Source organism: Gymnoscopelus braueri (assembly GCF_963280865.1).
Source record: "Gymnoscopelus braueri genome assembly, chromosome: 12".
NCBI lineage: Eukaryota > Metazoa > Chordata > Actinopteri > Myctophiformes > Myctophidae > Gymnoscopelus > Gymnoscopelus braueri.
Genome location: NC_137614.1, coordinates 45,268,581 through 45,289,146, shown reverse-complemented (window position 1 = coordinate 45,289,146; position 20,566 = coordinate 45,268,581). Strand labels below are relative to the sequence as shown.

General features: G+C 39.8%; 1 protein-coding gene across 1 annotated transcript; it reads right to left on the bottom strand.

Moving 5' to 3' along the window:
* Positions 1 to 1,795: 1,795 nt before the first annotated feature.
* LOC308097155 (uncharacterized protein) lies at positions 1,796 to 10,521 on the bottom strand. Its single transcript, XM_080444780.1, has 7 exons — positions 10,187 to 10,521; positions 6,705 to 6,770; positions 6,527 to 6,608; positions 6,351 to 6,429; positions 5,435 to 5,501; positions 4,745 to 4,893; positions 1,796 to 4,648 (listed from the first exon to the last, which is right to left on the bottom strand). Exons 1-7 carry the CDS (start codon positions 10,346 to 10,348, stop codon positions 3,526 to 3,528), a joined length of 1,728 nt encoding a protein of 575 aa, XP_080300906.1. The 5' UTR covers positions 10,349 to 10,521; the 3' UTR covers positions 1,796 to 3,525.
* Between the last annotated feature and the right edge of the window lie 10,045 nt (positions 10,522 to 20,566).

Genomic DNA, 20,566 nt, shown 5'->3' with positions numbered 1-20,566 from the left:
CTGTGGGTGGGGGCATTCTGTCCGGTGGCAAAATATGCCTTTTTTACACAATAAAAAAGGTCCTGTGGTCTTTGATGGCCAGATGTGAGTTATTGGGGGCTAGAAGAGCTACTGTAAATAATAATAAAGAAAACGCCGGGTTATTGTGTAAAAAAATACATATTTAGCCACCGGACAGAATGCCCCCGCCCACTGTAAAAAAGATCGCGAAAATTGCTAAAACTATAGAAAGCAGTAAATATATATTTTTTAACACTCATCTTTTATTTACTTTAATTACAATCTAAAACATAAACCTTGGTTGTAAAAAAACAAAGTTGTCCTTTAAGCATAACTAGGCTAAGTTTGAACTTAGTGTGAGGTGGTGCAAGTTGCAACTGGCTGGTCCAGAGCCATAAATAGTGAGTTCTCTCTAAGGCCCTGCCAGGCGCGCTGCTCTGCTCATAGACCGAAAATTCCACTACCGTGCGAGGTCTCCGTCTTTAGTAAAAAATAAACGTAATTATTTTGCTACTCACCGAAACAAAGGCTGTTTGGGGTTGTTGAAAGTCTATTCTCCATGGTGGGAAGCCTCTCGGGAGTCGGGACCCCACATTCTCTGTATAATAAACTTCTAGGGCAGAAAATAAATTGGAAATTATTTTAGTTATTCCACTGCGTTCTCTACAGATCTGGTCAATATAAATTACCATTGACCAGATCTGTAGAGGGCGCAGTGGAGTAAATACAATAATTTCCGTTTGGCGGACATATTTTTTTTTTCTGCCCAAAAAGTGTATTATACAGAGAAGGTGGGGTGGCGAGAGGCTTTCCACCCTAGAGAATAGACTTTCAACAACACAAAACAGCCTTTGTTTCGGTGAGTAGCGAAATAGTTTTGTTTATTTTTTTTACTAAAGACGGAGACCTCGCACGACGGCAGTGGAATTTTCGGTCTATGAGCAGAGCAGCGCGCCTGGCAGGGCGTCAGAGAGAACTCACTAACGCTCTGGACCAGAGCTAAAGAGGGAACACTTCCATGAGCAGAGAGAGGCATAGGTCGGATAGCCATACATCTTTGGCCGAGTTTGAAGTTAAAGACTATTGCTCATCCATCCTTGCACCTGACCTATCTAATCTAACCATTGTAGAGCGATATGGACATAGCGTAGGCCTACTGTTAAGATAATCATTTGATTGTTTTTTTGGGAAGGAAAATAACCAGGAAAAGACAACACTTAGCCTATGCCAAATCATATATTTCAATGTACAACATCCCAGATGATCTAGTCTTAACATTCTTAAAATAAAGGCCGCCTACGTCATATTTTCAATATCATCAATATAATAATTAATATGTTTATTAAAAATAAAAATAAAGACTTGAGCCATTATTTTAAGGTGACGATGTCATAATCAATATATCAATATATTGGACAGCCCTAAACCATTGTATGTCAAAGCAGTGTTCACTACTGAGAAATAATGTATATTGTTCCCCTTCCAACATTACACAAGCATACCTCTATCTCTATAGACTATGCTGCGTAAAATATAGAACATGGAAATACCATAAATAACAATATCAGCTCAAAGGCAAGCTATAGTTAAGCAAACATAAGCTTTTCGGGTACAGCTATTCCTATTTTGGTTCCTTAAGATAACCTGATGAAGGTCTAATTACTCTAATAGACCAAAACGTTGTTGTATGCCCATTAAACCTTTTTCTTGTATTTGAAGGCAAGCGTGCAGGAGTTTTTCTTTCAGTGCAGCCATTCCGAAATACTTCATGTTAAAGTAAAAATGAGCAAATGGCAAGTTGTTCAGCATTTTATTTATAATTCAACAGGAAATGGGTAGATAGATGTTTCTTGTGTCACTGCAATGAGACTACCAAGCTGAAACTCCTCAATAACAGTAATGTTCACAATCTCCATTTAAAAAAGGTACAGTAGACTCACTCAGTGATTAAAACTACACCCAGAATTGCATGCTGGTCCTGAGATGTGAACTATTAGTGTATATTCCTTCAGGATATACTTAAGTTCAAGATCTTTGTTCCCCTCTGGTGAGTGTTGCTCCAACCTTAAGCTCAATATATACTGTTCTCTAAATTAGACATTAGTGAGTTCACATCACTGAGTCACACTTGACTAGGTTACTGAAAAATAGACCCAACATTAGAGTTTGCTTGCTGCTGGGGATGTAAAACAGCCACAAGAATGAGGAGCAAAAAGCTGCTATCTACCACAGGGTTTTCCTGAGAATTGCAATTCAATATCCTAGGAATGATTTGGGCTTTGGCTAAACATAGACAAATTTCATAAAAATAATATCAGAAAATAGCAGCACTTTATTCTGCCGGTACCAATATCCTTGTATTTACTACACGGTAAAAAGTACTTCATAGAACTCAGCCCTGCTGTAATGTAATCACCATGTTCCTATACTGTATCATGAAGAAAAGCATGTCAGATAAATAACTTTTATAGTTAGTACCGAAGATTAAGTGCAAACATTAAAGAATAAAATGCATCAATAAATAACGAGACCAAATAAATCATCCTGGCTTGTAAATGGCCACATACTGCTCCTATTACCCCTTAATGTGTTGACATACAGTCGACCTACAATTTCAACCAAATCATATCATCTCATATCTCAATATTGCCAAGAAGACATACAATCAACCAGTCTTGTTATATTTTTGGCTATGTCGTCTGTTGTTCAGCCTTCTACTTTACGTTTCTGCACGGAAACATACAAATTGTGCAACATCCGTGAAGGGGGGGGCAAAAACCTAGCAATGACATTCAATCATATCCCCTTTTGACTGTGGGCCCATAACAAACCAAAAAAATCAGTGCAAAAACCTGCATTCGGTTGTGAAAGTAGTACTGAATTAAAACCAAAATGCTGTTACAAGTATTTAATTTACAACTGATTCTTATTCAAATTAAATGATCAATAAGTGTATCCTGTACGGATCTTTAACCACTTAAACCCTATAAAATTAGTTGACCAGGGTTCCCCACAACTCTATACTAGGTCCTCTAGTATTTCATTCTCTCTATTTTATAAATAGCAATTTTCTCTGAATGTTTCCCCCTGAATAGGGATGCTAGGGTTCATGTGGTGAATCACCACATTAATTGGCAACTCCGCCAATTAGTAACCTGAATTTTATCCTTCTATAGTGACGACCTGTGAAAATGCCCTCAAAGGCACTTACGGCATGTCAGATTTTCACATCTTCTTCACCAAGGAACAATAGGATTCAGGTAAAAAATGGGTGGAGTCAGCCTTTAATTACTGTAAGATTACCCATAAAGGAGGATATAATTTGTCTCAACCCCAGATCCACATCCTGCAATGTTGAATTCTTATTTCTACTTATTATTTTTTACTTCTTGAAATAAAATAATCAATACATAATCATTGAAGAGGAAAGTAAAACATAATAAGGCCTGGAAACTTTCAATTCATACTCTGTCCGTCGGTTACATTTGTATTTACGGCTCAATTAGTCGGTTTAATCCTCTAGCCCTATATGCATGAATTCCCCATGTCTTGGTCTGATCCGAGGGGTGTTGACTCTACGTCCATTTCCTCAGAGTCTTTCCCATTTGTCTGTTCATTACCACATTTGTCAGAGCTCCTCTGTGTCGCGGTCATCTGCACCGTTTCACCCACTTCCTTTTTATCTGTCACTTGACTAAAGTCAGTCCTTGGAATTTTCTCCTCCCGCCCCGAGGAAGGAGACGGCGAGTGTTTAGCAGGACCTTCAGGCTTGGCCTTGGCGGGTGTTGACACCTTTGGACTTGTCTGACCAGAGGGATTGTTATTTGAGGAAACTTTCTCCTCCGGCGTCTGGCCATTTGCAACGTCCCCTGAGGGGCCGTTATTGGACAGCGCCTTGTCATCCTCCCTTTTCTTCTTCGGTGGTTTTTCTGACTCTGCCTCCCCGTCAGTTTGCATGACATTGACTGGCTGCTGGGTGGAGTCCTTGAATTTGCCGGCATCTTTGTTTTCTTCAGCCGCATTGGTCTCATCTTTCTCCTGCTCGTTGTCAGGACTGGTTGACTGATCCATTTCATCGTCATCATCATCGTCCTCCTCATCCTCACAGCCGTTCCCCAGAAATTCTTCATCAGACTCGACCTCTGCATTTCCATTTCCAGTATCAAGTTTAGACTCGGTGGCACCCTTGGAAAATGTGCCTTTGTCTCCGCTCACCGTTTTATCAGATCCCTTCTGAACCTCTGCTGCATTATCCATACCAGTCGACTCTTCTTTCTGCGCTCCGCCTGCCTCTTCGTCTTTGCCTTTAGCTCGTGCAGAAACGTCGTCCCTTCCGTCTCCATTGCCAACAGCCTCAGACTTCTTTTCTGCTTTCTTGAACCGTTTCTGAGTCTTCCTGGGGCACCAAACAAACTTGTCCTTTGGTTCAAAATGGAGATAAGCAAATCGCAGAAGCTCCTTGCGCTTTTGCTTGTCTAGCACGGCAAACACAAAGTAGTCAAGTACGCTTCGTTTAACGCTGCTGAGGTTCTTCTTCACCAGAGTCTCTTCTAGAAAGAAGCGTACAAGCGGGGCCTGATAGTGCTCAAAGCCAAGCTCTCCGAGGCTCTTCAGGATTCGAGTGATGCGCAAGTTGTTGTGCATATTCCTGGAGGACATAAGGCAGAAGGGTAGAGGCTGAAATAAACAAAAGTAAGACTCTCATATTTTTGAGGCAGCTATGGTGAAAATTATTGTGACTAACCGTTCAAGGTTTCCAAAGCGTTCCTTCCAATTCTCAGCACGTTTCACTTCACCGGTCTTTTTGTCATTCAACTGGATACCGTAAAAGCCTAACATCAGTTCATAGGACTCCACTAGTCTCTTCTTGGCCTCATCGTTTTTCTTGAACGCCTGTGGGGAACAAACATGCAGGATATATGAAAATATAGTTGAGATCAAACAAACATCTCCACAACTTTTTATGGAAGACAGCTGACTCTCTCCACCAGCACTGGCTCAGTTCAGCCAGAGCTGAGTCATGCTTCTGTCACCCTTTCAGAGTTAAATAACAGTTTGTGATTTCTTGTGTTATGTAAGAGTTTATATTACCGTACATAAATTATATACCTGCCATTTGTTTGTTGTTGGCACAGTTATGTGCCACAAGCTAGAATAAAAAGGTTGTTTCATGGAGGCAAACACCCAAACTTTAAGTGCATTTTTAGAGGTAAAAATGTGCAACGTGCCTGGAATTCTTATGCTTTTAATCTCTTATGTGCAGCAATTTTGCACAATCCATTGAGTTTTGTTTTAAATAAGTTGAAATGTCAAGATATTGTTAGTGAAATAAGAAATAAAGAGAAATCGGAAAACCTTTCACCTCATAATTGTGCTTTTGTTGTGAGAGCAGTATTTGAAAGAGGCCGTTTACAAGCTAGCTGTCTCCACTCACCTCAATCTCCTTCCTGGTGAGTTCTGAAGCCATGTAGTTAACCCCAGGTTCCCGTAGTGGAAACAACCTGAGATGGAGAGAGGAGTTGGGGGGGGGGGGGGAAGACACAAAGTCAGCTTAAGGGAAAATAACAATCACCCAAATCATCTGTTAGTAAGTGGCCTTGGGAAACAACGGTTCCTGAGGCCGAGGAAGTGGAACCCATCTCCTGTTTCTGTAGCGTGAGGCAGCTTGATGCACAGGACAGTATACTCCCTGGACATAACACTAGCATGTCACAGAGACTTACCCCCAATCCAACCCTTGATGCTGAGTGCCAAGCAAGGAGGCATTGAGTACCATTTGTATAGTTTTTGTTATGACTTGGCTGGGCATTGAAACCCTGACCTCCCAGTCTAAGGGGTGGACACTGAGTTGGTCTTGTCTGTTAGTGGCGTTGACAGTGTCTTTAGCTCATTATCTTCTAACCTCTTCCCTGCAAGAATGTAACCTTACACATTTGCAATTACTTATCCAATTTGGACAACATTTAAGAGCTGTAAAAATCACAATTCTGTAATATAAGAAAGTCCAGAACACGGTAATCTTGTCATCAAGCTTGCCTGTTAAAAATCTCTGCAGCACTCTGGTGTTTGCCATTATTTTACATATTCAGCAAAATGACGATGACTCAATGTTTTGCACCTAAATCTTTCCGTCTCTGTGTCCACAATAAAATGTGCATCGGCAGCTACGAGTGTGCAGCTCTTTTATTATTTAGGGTTTGATCCGTTGGCTGGCACTTCACAAGGACCGGTGTGCTGTGCACCTTTTGATAACCGTGTTGCACCTAAATAAAGACATACATTGAATACACATAACTGTAGTCTCTTCAATTTTTTATAATACATTGTTCAATTTCTTGAACAATACATACCATTGGATGTAAGAGTGAACTCTCTCCAGTTTCTTGTAGTCTGTTTTCCACTCTTTATGGAATGATTCAACATAGATTTCTATGAAAATGAAACAGACATGCAAAGTGTCATTACGGACATACTTTTACACAAATTAAAACACTTTGAAAACGCACAAGACTGTCAATTGAGTTACCATCAGGTGCAGAGGGAAATTGATTGAGATAGAACTTCAAATTGTTCATCTTTTCCTCTGCGCATTCATCATCTGTTAGGTTCTGCAAAAGAATAAGCAAAAAGCTCAGCTTGCTCCACAGTTTGATGAATACGCTGATTTAATCGATCATAATATGCTGTTCAGACATTTCACTCACCGGATAACCTCGCCTGTAGTTCTGCATGTCCTTTGCTGCCCTCATGTTTCTAGGCGTATGATGCCACTGCAAAGATAAATTATGATTATGAGCAAATGATGGGCATCCAAACAGGGTGACTTTTAAAGACATTTTAAGACTCATTTCACCAGTGAAGTAAACATGAAATTGTGTATCTTCATAAGTAAGTAGGGTCAGAGAGGCTTATTGTCAGTATCATTTGAGAACGCAGGAGTCTATCCATGTTTCAATTCCCTGGATAGACCAGCTGGCAAATGGATTGCTGAGGTGGAGCGCAACACCTACCATCAGCTCCCAGTACTTAACGCACGACTTACCGCACCCAAGCCATGCTACTCATACGTTAAGTTGGCGATGCCCGAGATCTAACCCACAACCTTGTTCAGGCGCGCGGGAAGTCCTTAATACCTAGGGGGGCTGTGCGTCGGGGGGGACTCTTCGCGCGGGCGCGCGATTTTTTTGCGATTTTTTTGGGGGGTTTTCTGTGTTTTTCCCCACACAAAAAGGCAGAAAGACAGTGTAAACACCAGGTTGAAGTTCATCCATGACCGTAACAGACTGCTATGATCCATAAAATATATATATATTATAAAAAATAAAATAAAATACAACTTTTTCTTCCCATCACCAGGGGGGCTGCTCCCATCACCAGGGGGGCTGCAGCCCCCATAGCCCCCCCCTTCCCGCGCCACTGACCTTGTTGTCCAAAGGCAAGTGCTCTAGCGACTGAGCTACCCGGACATTATCTATTAGTATCAAGCCTAGCCCAAGAATGGCTGATATTCCATACACTGCAGACAAATTAACAGGCGTGTTGTGGTTGGTGCGGGGTAATTAATCACACCAATTTGTATCCAATACATGTGTGCTCCTTGAAGGAAGGTTACATCATGTGTTGTTTAGTGCTGCTGTAAATATCACCCCTTCACCTACAGAGAATGTTTTCCATGTGAATCTTGTGGAAAAGTAAGTAGAGATATTTCACACATTTTCTGCCACAACTTTCAAATGGATGACAGAGTGCTTACAATGCTGCCAGATAAATACCTCCACGAGCATGCAGAGAGTGTTCTATGGATGTGTGGAATATGTAGATGGAATACAATGTATGGAATATTGGTCATTCTAGGCCAGAGTTACCTCAAACCACTGCTTTTTTTTAACAAAAAAAAAAAAGTAAAGAAATCTGCATTATTTAACAAGACACATCAGTCCTGACAGGGTGCTTCATTTGTGACATCCTAGTTACATTATCACTCATACGTGTCCATTTCGATGACTGTCTGTACCAAAAAGCTAATCCCACCCACCTCGTTGGTGATGTGGTCATTAAAATGAACCCAACTGAATTATAATATTTAATCTGTACATAAATCGCAACTGACATCATTGGCAATCAATCATTCGTTTTAATCAGCCTCATATAGCAACCAGTTTAGATGACATAAAGGCCAAGCTAGCAGCAAGAGGGCACAACTGTGTCATCTTTTTTGAACAGGTTGATGTTGATTAAATGTCACAGAATAACATTATAGCAAAAGAGATGCAAAGAGATTACAATCTCATGCATTCTATCAACATGAGTTGGAACCTTGCCAGCTATTATGTGGTTAGCAAACCAACCACCAGCAGTAGCTGCAGAGTTGCCATGTCGGGTTATTAAAAGCGACTGTGGGCTTGTTTTTATGTAAAGTTGCTTGTAGATCAGCTGCGGGTTGCGGTTTTTTGGGCTCGTTTCTACAGTGGAGTTGCTTATTTTAGGCTTGCTTTCTAAATGTTGTTTAAACCAGTGGTTCTCAAACATTTTCATGTCAAGCACCCCCATATTAATATGTATTTGTCCACAGACCCCCATATCTGAAAATACTTTGTGCCAGTGATTTGTGTTATGAAAATGTTCATAGATTATTATTTTTTGAAAATAGTAGATCTACAAGCTCACAACGCGTCGCATCACGAAGCGTTGTGAGCTTGTAGATAGGCTATTTTAATTTAAATAGCCGTAGCCTATAGTCGCTTCTTTTGGGCTTGTTTTTCATAGACCCTGGTAGCTTATTTCTCTCACAGAATCTGGCAACACGGAGCAGCAAACGAAGCGTGCGCTGACTGAAAATGGCAGATCTACAAGATCACAACGCGTTCGCATCGCGACGCTTGGTGAGCTTGCAGAGGTGCTATTTTCAGCAGCAAGCCGCCTCCAACCGACGCGCAACGGAAGACCCAGAGACTGAATGCAAGGCAACAAGGCTAAAAAAATAAATAAATAAAATGGGTCGCACGAGCCTTTCTTTTCCCCCGTCACAAGAACATTGACACATTTTCTGAAAGGAATGGCGACGCAAGTCGCGACGTCGACACTTTCACTTAGGAAACTATGTCACTTTATAGAAAGATATGTCATTGTGTTGGTTGAGCAAAAAGAGCCGTGATGTGACGACGCGTATCATTTATCCTTCTCCATCACGCGATCGGGTGTCGCCAGCCCCCAAAAAAGAACAGATCTACAAGCTTATCAACGCGTCACATTTTAGGCGAGCGACACCGTCGTAATATGTATGGTGTGTGTGTGTGAATTCTAAGCCACCCAGTGAAGTGATGAAGGAATAATCATTATTATTAAAGGATCTGGCCTAGTAGGCTAGTGATAGTGAACTAGACTGTCGATCGATTCACTTTGAGGGTTGCTGATCCGGTCAGAGTCTACAAAGCGGATACGGAAACTGTGCGTGCAGGGCATGCCGTTGCAGGGCATTTTGCGAAAAAGAAATAAGCAACCAGATATATGAAAACAAACCCAAAAGAAGCAACTGGGTCACAATAGCAGATCTACAAGCTCGCGAGCTTGTACATCAAAATGGAATATTTTTGAAACACTTTTAACAACTCAAATATGTTTTGAGATGGGGGTCTGCAGACAAAAAAAAGTATTATTTTAGGGGTCCTTGATTTGACCATGATTGACTTTGAGAATAATCGGTTTGAATAACATTAGGACGCCCAGCAACTATACTTTAGAAACAAGCCCCAAAAAAACGCAACCCACAACTAATCGTATATTTACAAGCAACTTTACAGAAAAAGAAGCTCAAAGTCGCTTATAATAAGCGGACATGGCAACACTGGCATGTGCGTGAAAACCACCGGATGCAGTAGGTGGGCTCTAGACCGGATATGGGCACCTGAGCAGTAAATAGAAACCAGGCTTTCCATCGGTAACTGCGGAAAGGTTTAATAGTAGAACTATCATACATACAATTTGTATTTTTTTTTATCTGAAATGCTTAAAGTTGTGAAATTTATTAAAATAAATAAATAATCCCAGCCCCCCACAATAAATAAATACAAATAATGCCAGTCCCCCACAAAAAAAAAGAAGATAGTCCCAGTCCCCCACACAAATAAATAAATAAATAATAACCCCCAGACCCCCACAAAAAAAGAAAACAAATAGTGCAACGTACCAGCGCGGACCAAGAGGTTTTGTTCTTGTCTTGACCGGTTCTGTTGCTCCTCTCTCCTCCTCCTCCTCCTCCTCCTCCTCCTCCTCCAGCCGGGTCGTCTCCTCCATCACTCTCCTCCGTGTCCCAGGTCGAGTCGTATTCACACACGCAGTCGTCCTCCATGGTGGGATGTTTTTATTAAAAACACACACACACACACACACACACTACCGACTTAAGGAAACGAAAACATAAATAATATGCGCGAAATCTGTCTCACTGGTGGTCATGAGTTCAACTTTTTATGCTCCAGAGTAATAGGCGATCGTAAAGCAGCAGACATGCATCATTCTGTCCTTTCCTTCCGTCAAGATAGACGTCTTGAATTAAAATGCGACTTCCGGCTAGTGGACTTCAAAGTAAAAGCATTATACTAGTATAAAATATGTATAAAATAAATAGTATAATATTTGATATATATATATATATATATATATATATATATATATATATATATATATATATATATATATATATATATATATATATATATATATATATAAAATATTATGCTTTTAAGTAAAAGTATAATACTTATTTATATATATTATATATAAATAACTATTATACTTTTACTTTGAAGTCTACTAGCCGGAAGTCTGATTAAATTTTTATAGTACCTTTCATGCATAACATGCATGTCAATACTTTTGTACTTTTACTCAAGTAACATTTTGAACACTGGGCCTTTTACTTTTATGTGAGACATTTCAGTGTTGTTTAAGTGTATGTACTCGAGTACACATGTACATCAACACACAGACATTCACACTAAACACACAATCTTGCAGGCAATCATCTTCACCTGTAAAAATGAAGCTTCTATCTATAGGCAATATAAAGACAATATTATTTTTCCAAATACCTCAGAATCGACATTGTGATAATGACATTTTATTGTAATGATAACATATTTTTTTTTCCTATTTTCTGTTCAAAGTGCATTGCATCTTGGCATATTGTGAGCTTAGAGCGTGGCTATTTATGCTATTTTTGATAATTATTGAAAGTACAAAATAAGGTGTAAGTGATTTAAACCCAGAAAAGTAAACACTTATGCCATATCCCGATATGCAAAATCCCGGAAGATATCTAGTCTCATCATGATTTTGATATAATATCCATGTATTGTCTGCTGGCAGCAGTGAGTTCAGCCAGAGGGGTAGAGTTTGAGAGACCAGAGGGAAGACAATTACATACAGGTAAAGGAAAAACAAGAATAGTTTAATTATTCATATTATTGTATCCATTTTAGAAGCTGTATAGTCTGATTGTTCTAACTGTCCAGGATGTTGTAATCATTTTCCTTGTGGACATTGTGGAACAAGCTGCCACCCCATGTTAGAGTGTCTCAAACCCTGCCTGTGTTTAAATCACGTTTGAAAACACACTTGTTCTCCTTGGCGTTTGAAAATTCAGATTGAGAAGCTGCTGCTTCCCCCAGGCATTGTGTCAATCGTTGTCTTGTTCATTGTGTGTGTTCTCTTGTTTATTTTAGTATTTTATTGAGTGTACAGCACTTTGGTTCAACACTGTTGTTTTTAAATGTGCTCTATAAATAAAGTGGATTGGATTGGATTGGAAAGAAGAGGAAAGAGACTGGCTATTTTTGAGACGTGATTTGAGTCATTCAATGAGTATGTATAAATGTACCCTTTTTTTTCAAGGTTCATTTCACCACAGGGGTGCATACTAGTTACTGCAGGGAAAACAACTGAGGTGATTTCACTTGTACAGTATGTTCTTTAATTAGTGGTATCAGATATTGTAGTGAGACTGGTGGCTATAATTGTCCACTCTGTAGCTCACTTGAGCTGCACAATATTATAAATATTTCAAATCTCAATATTGGTTAGTATAGCTTGAGAGTGAGAATAATGTTGTGATAACATATGGACTGCATGTTTTTTATACTATGAAAAAAGTTCAAGCTTCTTTAAAAAGTATGCTGTACACATTTGAACAATGAGCTTTTTCATTGCAAGTGTAAGCATGTAGAAAAGGCTGCAGTCGTAGCATAGTATAGGCTACATTACAATCATAATATATAGCAGAAATATCACGATATAATTGTTGTTATGTTAATATCATACAGCATCACTCACCCAGTTTACTTGTGTTGTCTAGGTCAGTGGTTTTCAAAGTGGGCTCCCACTTTCCAGCCAGATTGGTCGTAGTTGAATTTGACTACAATTCAGAAAAAGGTGAGAAAACAATGTTTCATTATCACCAGTCACCACTATGAATATAACTGTCATGTGCAATTATGACATTTATAGATTAATCAATTTCAAACCAGAATATTTCATGCTAGAGTCCCTTGCACATATTCATTTGATTAAGTACAAGTTACATTTGAAGTTATGGTATATCCAGGACTAAAAGTATCGTTTTAAGCATATTTCCATGATATTCCATTTAATTGGTAAAACAAGGTTTGTACTTAGGACTGAGTTTGACCTTTGGTCAAATAATGTAAGCCAGAGAGAGATTTCACCCAACTTAGTGTGGGCTCAGCTGTAATGCAATCAGTTCAGAGTTCCTGGCCATTGTAGAGTCCAGGTAAGAGGTGAGAGGCACAACAGTCATTTTTGATAAACCTTTTGTTTCTTGGTTCAGAGGCATTGACACCCTCTGTCTTGTCTTGATTATCAGAAGAAGTCTTTTGTATTCATTTAAACTAATCAGAGTAATCATTGTTCCTTCCTGGGCCGATCAGCTACAGACAGGAAATGTGTAGTGAATGATTGGAAGCCAGGTCAAGATGACAGTAAAATATATACACTTTTATTATTCTTCAGTCTTAGGTCTGCAGTGTGTAGTTAAAATGATTAAAGTCTTGATAACTATGACTTGTGTTGTTAACAAAGAGAAATGTCATTTAAGGAAAATATTCAGTCTTAAAGTAACTGCAACTTTGTTGATTCATTGTATTTCTAACTGCTGTTTGCAATTGTGAATGTATAATATGTGTGGACTTAATTTGAAGCTAATAAGATGTTAAACAAAGATTTCATGATATGAGCTTGTGTAAAAGTATGAGTGGTCAAGAAGGAGGACTGGGAGGAGGTCCTAAGTCAAATGTCTGTCTGTATAAAGTGCAATGTTTTGGTGATTCAGGTACACTCTGTGGATTGGCAACTCAGGTGTCACGTCTATGGAAATAAATAAATTTCTGTGGACAAACCCTCCTTCAAACTGGATCCTTGTTCTTCTTGCATTCAGGGAATAGTTATGGAATAGTGTTTTTCTTGTCTGATCAATGGACCAATATACGACAAAGTTCTTATTTATTTTCAATGAAACACACTTTTACAGCACTGCTACAGCTTTAGGATGATAACTTGAACACACCGCGCACACACACACACACACACACGCGCGTGCGCATGCACGCACGCACGCACACGCACCGTCTTCACCCCAAATTGTCCCTGCACGCACTTCCAGGAAGTCTGATTGGAATGAGCCTCCCAATAGTCCCAAGTACAGTAAATGTGTGTGTATATGTTACATTTGTATTGTGGAATGAGAATCGGTGGCTCCAGGGCAACATTCAGTGATATGAATGTATAATTCGATCTTTTGACAGTAATCGTAGAGCCACATTTTCACACGTGTGTATCACACCATTAGAAGCTAAAAATAGAATCATTGCGTTATCGCTGGGAATTGAATGTTGAATGGCCCCTGGTTTTGGTTTCTATTTTTGGTCTTAGTTACTGTGGAAACTGCAGGGTTCTGCAGGCATCCAGCGTTTGCTGTTGCTTTTCACTGCTCCCGCGACATTAGATGGATTCATTCAAGTCTCCTTCTAACAGGGTTTTAAATTCAGCTAAAGATTTAGATATAAACAGAGATTAGTGAAAGCAGGGGAACCATAATCGCAAGTTAGTTTGATATGTGTACCCACAGTTGATTTGAAAGGAATTTAACTGTTTCTTGACCCCCAGCATGCCGATTCTGAGGGACACACTCGCAAAAAAAACCTTTAAGACTTTAAGTGGGTAATGGCAGTTGATCACATTAGTGCCCCTATTGTTGAAAACCCTTTATACTTAGTTGATCGGGGTACCCCAGGGGTACTTGGTCCACTCCTTTTTCCCCTGTAAACCATCTCTTGCGATGCAATACTTTTGCTGAATGTTTGCCCCAGACACTGGGGTTCATGTGGTTAGCTACTTAAACCACATGGAGGGGAAAGGAACTGGTTGGAATAACGTGTTCCTTCCACGCGCTACGTCTAACCAGGGAACCTCCCCCCTGTCGGGTGATAAGAAGCGGCTTGCTACCTCTCATGCATTGAAGGAGGCATGAGCTCGGGTCTAGGCTCTCCCTAGGCTGGCAGAGGGAGTGTAGTGCCCAGGATTACATAGGCAATTGGCACTGGGTGAAAAATAAAGGGGTTAAAAAAATCGTGGGATAAAAATTGAAGTATATATATATATATATATATACCCACACACACACAAATAACCAATCTACAAGGTCACAATGTGTCATGTTGCATCACGTTGTGAGCTTCTAGCTGCTATTTTTGACCAATGTTCGCCCCAGAATAGTGGGGCTTGGGTTCATGTGGTAATGGACAGTTTATTGCACTGATGACTATCTATAACAGGTATGGAATGCCAAAGTCAGATGACACTCTCCTACCTGTGTTACCCCAGTGTGACATTAACCCTTGTGTCCCTATTCTGGGCATGTCAAAATAGGCAAAAAATGAGTGCAAAATTGCAGATCTTTGCTAGTGAAAAGAAAAAGGTGGTTAATAATCCACTCCAAAAGTGCAATTTCAATTCTCTATTGTAACTCATCTATGTTATTTCAGGCAATTTACATTTATTTTACCTTTATTCTACGAACCATTTAAATTAGTTGATTTTATTTTCAGACAAACATATAAAGCAGTAGCAAGGCATGGCCAGATCCGTCTGGTTTCCAGGCTAAAAAAACTGCTCTTATTCTTGTGGTCATTTGTCTTCAGAATACTTCAAGCTGAGAAGTCTTTTTGGTTTAATTTGTATACTCTAGAGTAGAATAGAGCACTTTAAAATCACAACAACAGTGTCACCATACAAACGCTCAGAGTTAAATGAACACTCAGGATTGTATAGTGTACTAATGATCTGTGTGAGTGAGACAGAGTTGAGACACACCACAAATACAGACATAAAAAGAATGTGTTGTTGCCATGAACACTGTGCCCCATGATGTCAGTATCTAGTGGGTCATTTATTTTGGTGTCAGTTCAAGTTCGGTTCAGTTTATTTATAGGGCAACGTCACCCTGAAGATTCTCTGCACACTTCACGAAAGATAAAATAACATCATTGTGTGTACAGCCGCCAAAGTTCTATCTCACATGAAAAATGTCTACTTATGAGTTACTTGGAGTATGTAGAAGTCAATAAGAGTAGAAAAATAAGCACATAATTGTATCTATCGATATATATATACAGTATCTCAGTATATACACACAGAAACCTAGTAAAAGAAACTACAAGCTCACAACACATCACATCAAATATTTTGAAAGTGGTTAAGTCTCTCTGTGTTTTTTTATAACCATGCGGCGATGTGTAATTAAGGCATTTTTCACAGGTGACTCAAGTTTTAGCATCATATTTGCAAAGGTAAACAATAGACGCCTGCCATGTCTTACTTCTGTAGCACCTGCCACGCATTCGGTAACACTCAAATTGAGGCTTCACACAGTCGTAGCTCAAGTTTCCATTTGTCATTTATTTCCATTCTCCACTTATCTCGCACCATAAAACAAGTGCATTGTATATTATACTATACTCATATATTTTGATGTCAATACTTTTGTACTTTTATTCAAGTTAAATTTTGAATACAGGCCTTTTACTTGTAACATAGTAGTTTTATATTGTGGCATTGCTACTTTTCCTTAAGTAAAATATCTGTTCACTAGTTGCCCACTGCCCTAATAGTTAGGTTGGGTAAATACAGAGGATGCATTCCAGGAATGTGCAAACGTACTCTGCAAATTCCCCAACAACAAACAAAGTGGTATAATTTGCCACTTAAACCCTATATAGTACTTTGTTGACCCGAGTCCACCAGGGAAAATATAACTAGGCCCCCTCCCTTTTACCCTCTACACTAAATCTCTTCACCGAAAATACAGCCAATCAACAAGCTCACAACGTGTCATGAAGTGAGTCACTGTGAGCATATAGTTCTGCTATTTTTGGAGAATGTTCACCTGAGAATAGGGACGCTAGCGTTCATGTGGCAAGAGGTACATTGGAGTAGGCCTACATACAGTATATAGGGCCGGTAGTGACTCAGGAGGTAGCGCAGCCACTTCTGAAACTGAAGGTTCCCGGCTCCCCCTGGGTTAGTGTCAAAGTGTCATTGAGCAAGACACTGAAGCCCTTGGTGCCTTGCATGGTAGCCTCCACCGTCGGTGTGTGAACGGGTGAATGTAATGCACATTGTAAAGTGTTTTGGATAAAGGCACTATATTAATGCAGTATTTACCATTCTTATTCTTCTTGGGGCAGTAAAAAAAACTATTCCAGTGCTGTCAGGGAATGCAGAGAAGGTGATATTTGCTTCTTCTTTTTCTGGTGTTTCCCCCATCCTCCCTGTAACTGCATGGTCCAGTCATAGCTGGATTTAGCATCACAGCCAGCCCAGATCTTTATGCCATACTTGGCTGGTTTACTTGGCATATCATTGCCTGAAGTGGCATCTCCCATGGAAAGGAACCATGCAGGCATTCGTCCACAATCACACCCGGGTTATAATGAAGTGGCTATTGTTTGACCCACCTATCCAATAATACGTCCCATATGACTGCACGTTTGTCACGACCATGTCGATGAAGCCATGTCTGCCTGTCATCAAACCCACTAGTCCTGGACAGGATAAGGGACTCCAGGGATATTGTGGCTGGAAATATTGCCCAGACAATATCTCCATTCAAAAGGCTTTCAGTTGTTTATGAGCACCAGCCAAAATGATCAACTCAAAGTAAGCTTCCAAATGTGTTGCATTGAGTTCAGGCCACTTGTCATCATACACCTGTCTACCCTCTAGATTTGTCATTTCAACAATTATTTTCTGTATGGTGTCAGATTTGATTTCACTGATGTGTAGTCATTAAGTATGCAAATTAGTCATGCAACCCAGTTAGAAAGAAACAGCTGTGTTGAGAAGAGATTATATTAAAGATGAGGGACAAGAGATAAGAAATGAGTATTGTTTGTGAAAAGTAATATATATGCAGATATAAATGATGCCATTGAAAATGTATAATATAAAACCTAAACTAGACACAAGAATAACATGAGAATAACCTAAAGAGAATAATAAAAATGTTTTCATATAATGTGGAACATTTAGGGCTTTTCAATTGGTTTGGTTCATTTTCTTTTCCAAACCTTTTTAGTCTGCATTTTGGTAAGCAACAATGCAGTTTCCGTCCTTGATCAGGCATCGGTTTTTCCTCCTATACCCTTTACTTTTCACTTTAGCCACTTCTAGGCCACTGCTGATTATCAAAAAGATCAGGTTTCATAAAGGCTAATGGCAAATGCATGTACATTTCTCACTCAGTTATAGTAATGCATTGTGTGTGTGTGTGTGTGTGTGTGTGTGTGTGTGTGTGTGTGTCTGTGTGCGTGCGTGCGTGCGTGCGTGCGTGCGTGCGTGCGTGCGTGCGTGCGTGCGTGCGTGCGTGCGTGCGTGCGTGCGTGCGTGCGTGCGTGCGTGCGTGCGTGCGTGCAGAAGTGGTGTGGGAGTGAAAATGAAATAAAGGTATACTAAGAAATAAAGGTATACATTAGCCTATACCGTACATCGTCGTATGACAAATAGCGAAAGATAGGCGATATAATAAAGCTCATTTTGAATTAAGCTCGCTTGATTATGTCCATATTGCCCAGCCCTACTTCCACTGGGCTGACAGTGGTTGGGGAGGCTTCTGAAAAAAGTTAATTATTCGTCACTTCGGGACCGCCTACTGATCATTCTCGCCAAGCTTCATGAATATCCACCCACCTATTATTGATATTGCCCGTAACCATTTGACCTTTGAACTTTTCGACCCAAAACGTAATAATCTCTTAGGCAGCTTTCTCCCTCAACAACAATACACAAACAAGACCAGGTTACAATACCCTGCCATGCTTTGCAGTGGGCAGGATAATGAGTCACGCATCACAAGATGTCAGTAACAGCAGCTTGGCTTGGTTTTCAAACCCTCTCAATCGTTAAAGGGATAGTTCACCCAAAAAAATATTTTTTTTCAATCGATTAGTCACCCCATGGAGACTTAAATTCATGGATATTTTTTTGTTTTTATCACATTCCCAAGCCAATAATTTGATAACCAGTGGACCGGTAGGCAGCGGTTGGAGACTCTTTGTGTCTCCTACCGGAACCGCTGCCAGTCATCAAATTATTGGCTAAGGAATGTGACAAAAACTAAAACATATCCATGAATTCAAGTCTCCATGGGGTGACTAATCGATAGGAAAAAAGTCATTTTGGGGGTGAACTATTCCTTTAACTTTCCTATTGCTATTTTGCATCGTTATTTTTGTGTCTAGAATTATGTTTCAAGAACTCTACCCTTCCTATACTCTGTTGAGCATGATAGCTCACTGGTTCTCAACGTCAGGTCCGGGGACCACCAGGGGGTCGAAATGGACCCTTATACGGTCTGTAACTCTGAGAGTGTATAAATGGCCCTAGTGGGCCCCGGACCAGACGTTGAGAAACGGTGCGATAGATGATGTTGAATGCTGTCCTGTTTCTGTCCCTCATGTAATCCTTTGCCCCTCTTTTGTTTCCTCCCCTTCCCCTTAGATGCATAAACTCTGAGCTCCTGATTCCTGCTTGACCACCTCGCTCTCTTTCTGAATCCTTATAATGAGGTGCTTGATTTGTGTTCAGCTCCAGTACTTAATAGTTTTCCTGCAGAGCCGATCGATCAACGAGGGAAGCTGCCTTCAGGCACATGTTCTTCTTTTCTCCACGTGATGTCATGTGCCTTATCAGTGGTGGACAAAGTACTCAAACCCAGAACTTGAGTCAAAGTATAGATACTTCTGGTCAAATATTACTCAAGTACTGGTCAAATATTCCTCGACTGCAAGTTGCTCAGTCAAATTTGTACTTGAGTTAAAGTACTGTAGCACTTGCTTTAAAAAAATACTTAAGCAAAAGTACAAATTACAAAGTACAATGCTCACAATGTGCAGTGTGAGCTTAGATATTTTCAGAATCTTTTAAATAGGGCTTAAGGGGTAATGTAATTTATATGTTTGGGTCCCAGGGGTCCCACTCCCTTCCTAGAAATGTAGTGTGAACAATATTTGTCTTTGAAGTGTGGAGTGAAAGTCATAAGCTTCCCAAAAACACATACTCAAGTAAAGTATAGATACTTAAAACATGTACTTAAGTACAGTACTCAAGTAAACGTACTTACTTACTGTTACAGTCCACCACTGGTGCTTATGAGGAAACGGTTGTGCTCATTCACAGCATCACCAAAGATGTCAAAGCAGTGTTTTTGCTTTAGTTTAGAATCCAAAGGACAAAACTGAATACTCCAAAGCACATTATGCGAGGCAAAAACGCACATTAATAATGAGAACCATTAAACAAATCCATTAAATTCAGACATGTTAGATGGGAGTAGACAAGCTGGAGTTTGATTATTACATTTAACAAAACTCACTTGATCTCATCAAGCCTTTTTCTAGCTAATGTAATCATGTTAAGCATTGTTTTTGACGCATTAACATTAATGTTAACACTGTCATCATTCACAATTATCATTCATGATTAATTATCATGTCTCCCTGAGTATGTTCTACACAGAGCGAATTGGAATGTTCCCATAAAATGTGATGTGAAAATGGAGCGGGTGAAATATTTAAACCAAAAACAAGATACTGCTTTCATTAAGCTGTTTACAGTACTTCTGTCATTCAACATGTAAAGCTTTACTTATGCCTTAGTGTTACAAATGGCTAGAACTTGGATTAAAACATTTGCTTAAAGACAAAGACATTACCAAATGACAGAACATTCCTGGATGGGTGTTTTGTTTGCTGTATGAATCACATTTTCATGCCATTAAACAATAAATACATGTCATGTTACTATTTTCTGCATTTTGTTGATGCGTCTCTTTAACCCAATTTCCTTTCCAGCCCCCCCCCCCCCCCCCCAGCTCCCTGGGCTTTGAAAAGAACAGGACAAACAGGCGGGCATGGTGTGGCTTTAAGTGCTGCTGGTTCCCCTATTATATGCTGAGGATTAATTCATTTATCAATAGCTGGCTGGCTTGAATCACAAC

Coding starts and splice junctions, on each gene's coding strand:
- LOC308097155 (XM_080444780.1), bottom strand. CDS start 10,348: ATGGAGGACGACTGCGTGTGTGAATACGACTCGACCTGGGACACGGAG. Junction 5,502..6,350: donor GTTCACTCTTACATCCAATG/GTATGTATTGTT, acceptor TCTCCATCTCAG/GTTGTTTCCACTACGGGAAC. Junction 4,649..4,744: donor CGCTTTGGAAACCTTGAACG/GTTAGTCACAAT, acceptor TATGTCCTCCAG/GAATATGCACAACAACTTGC.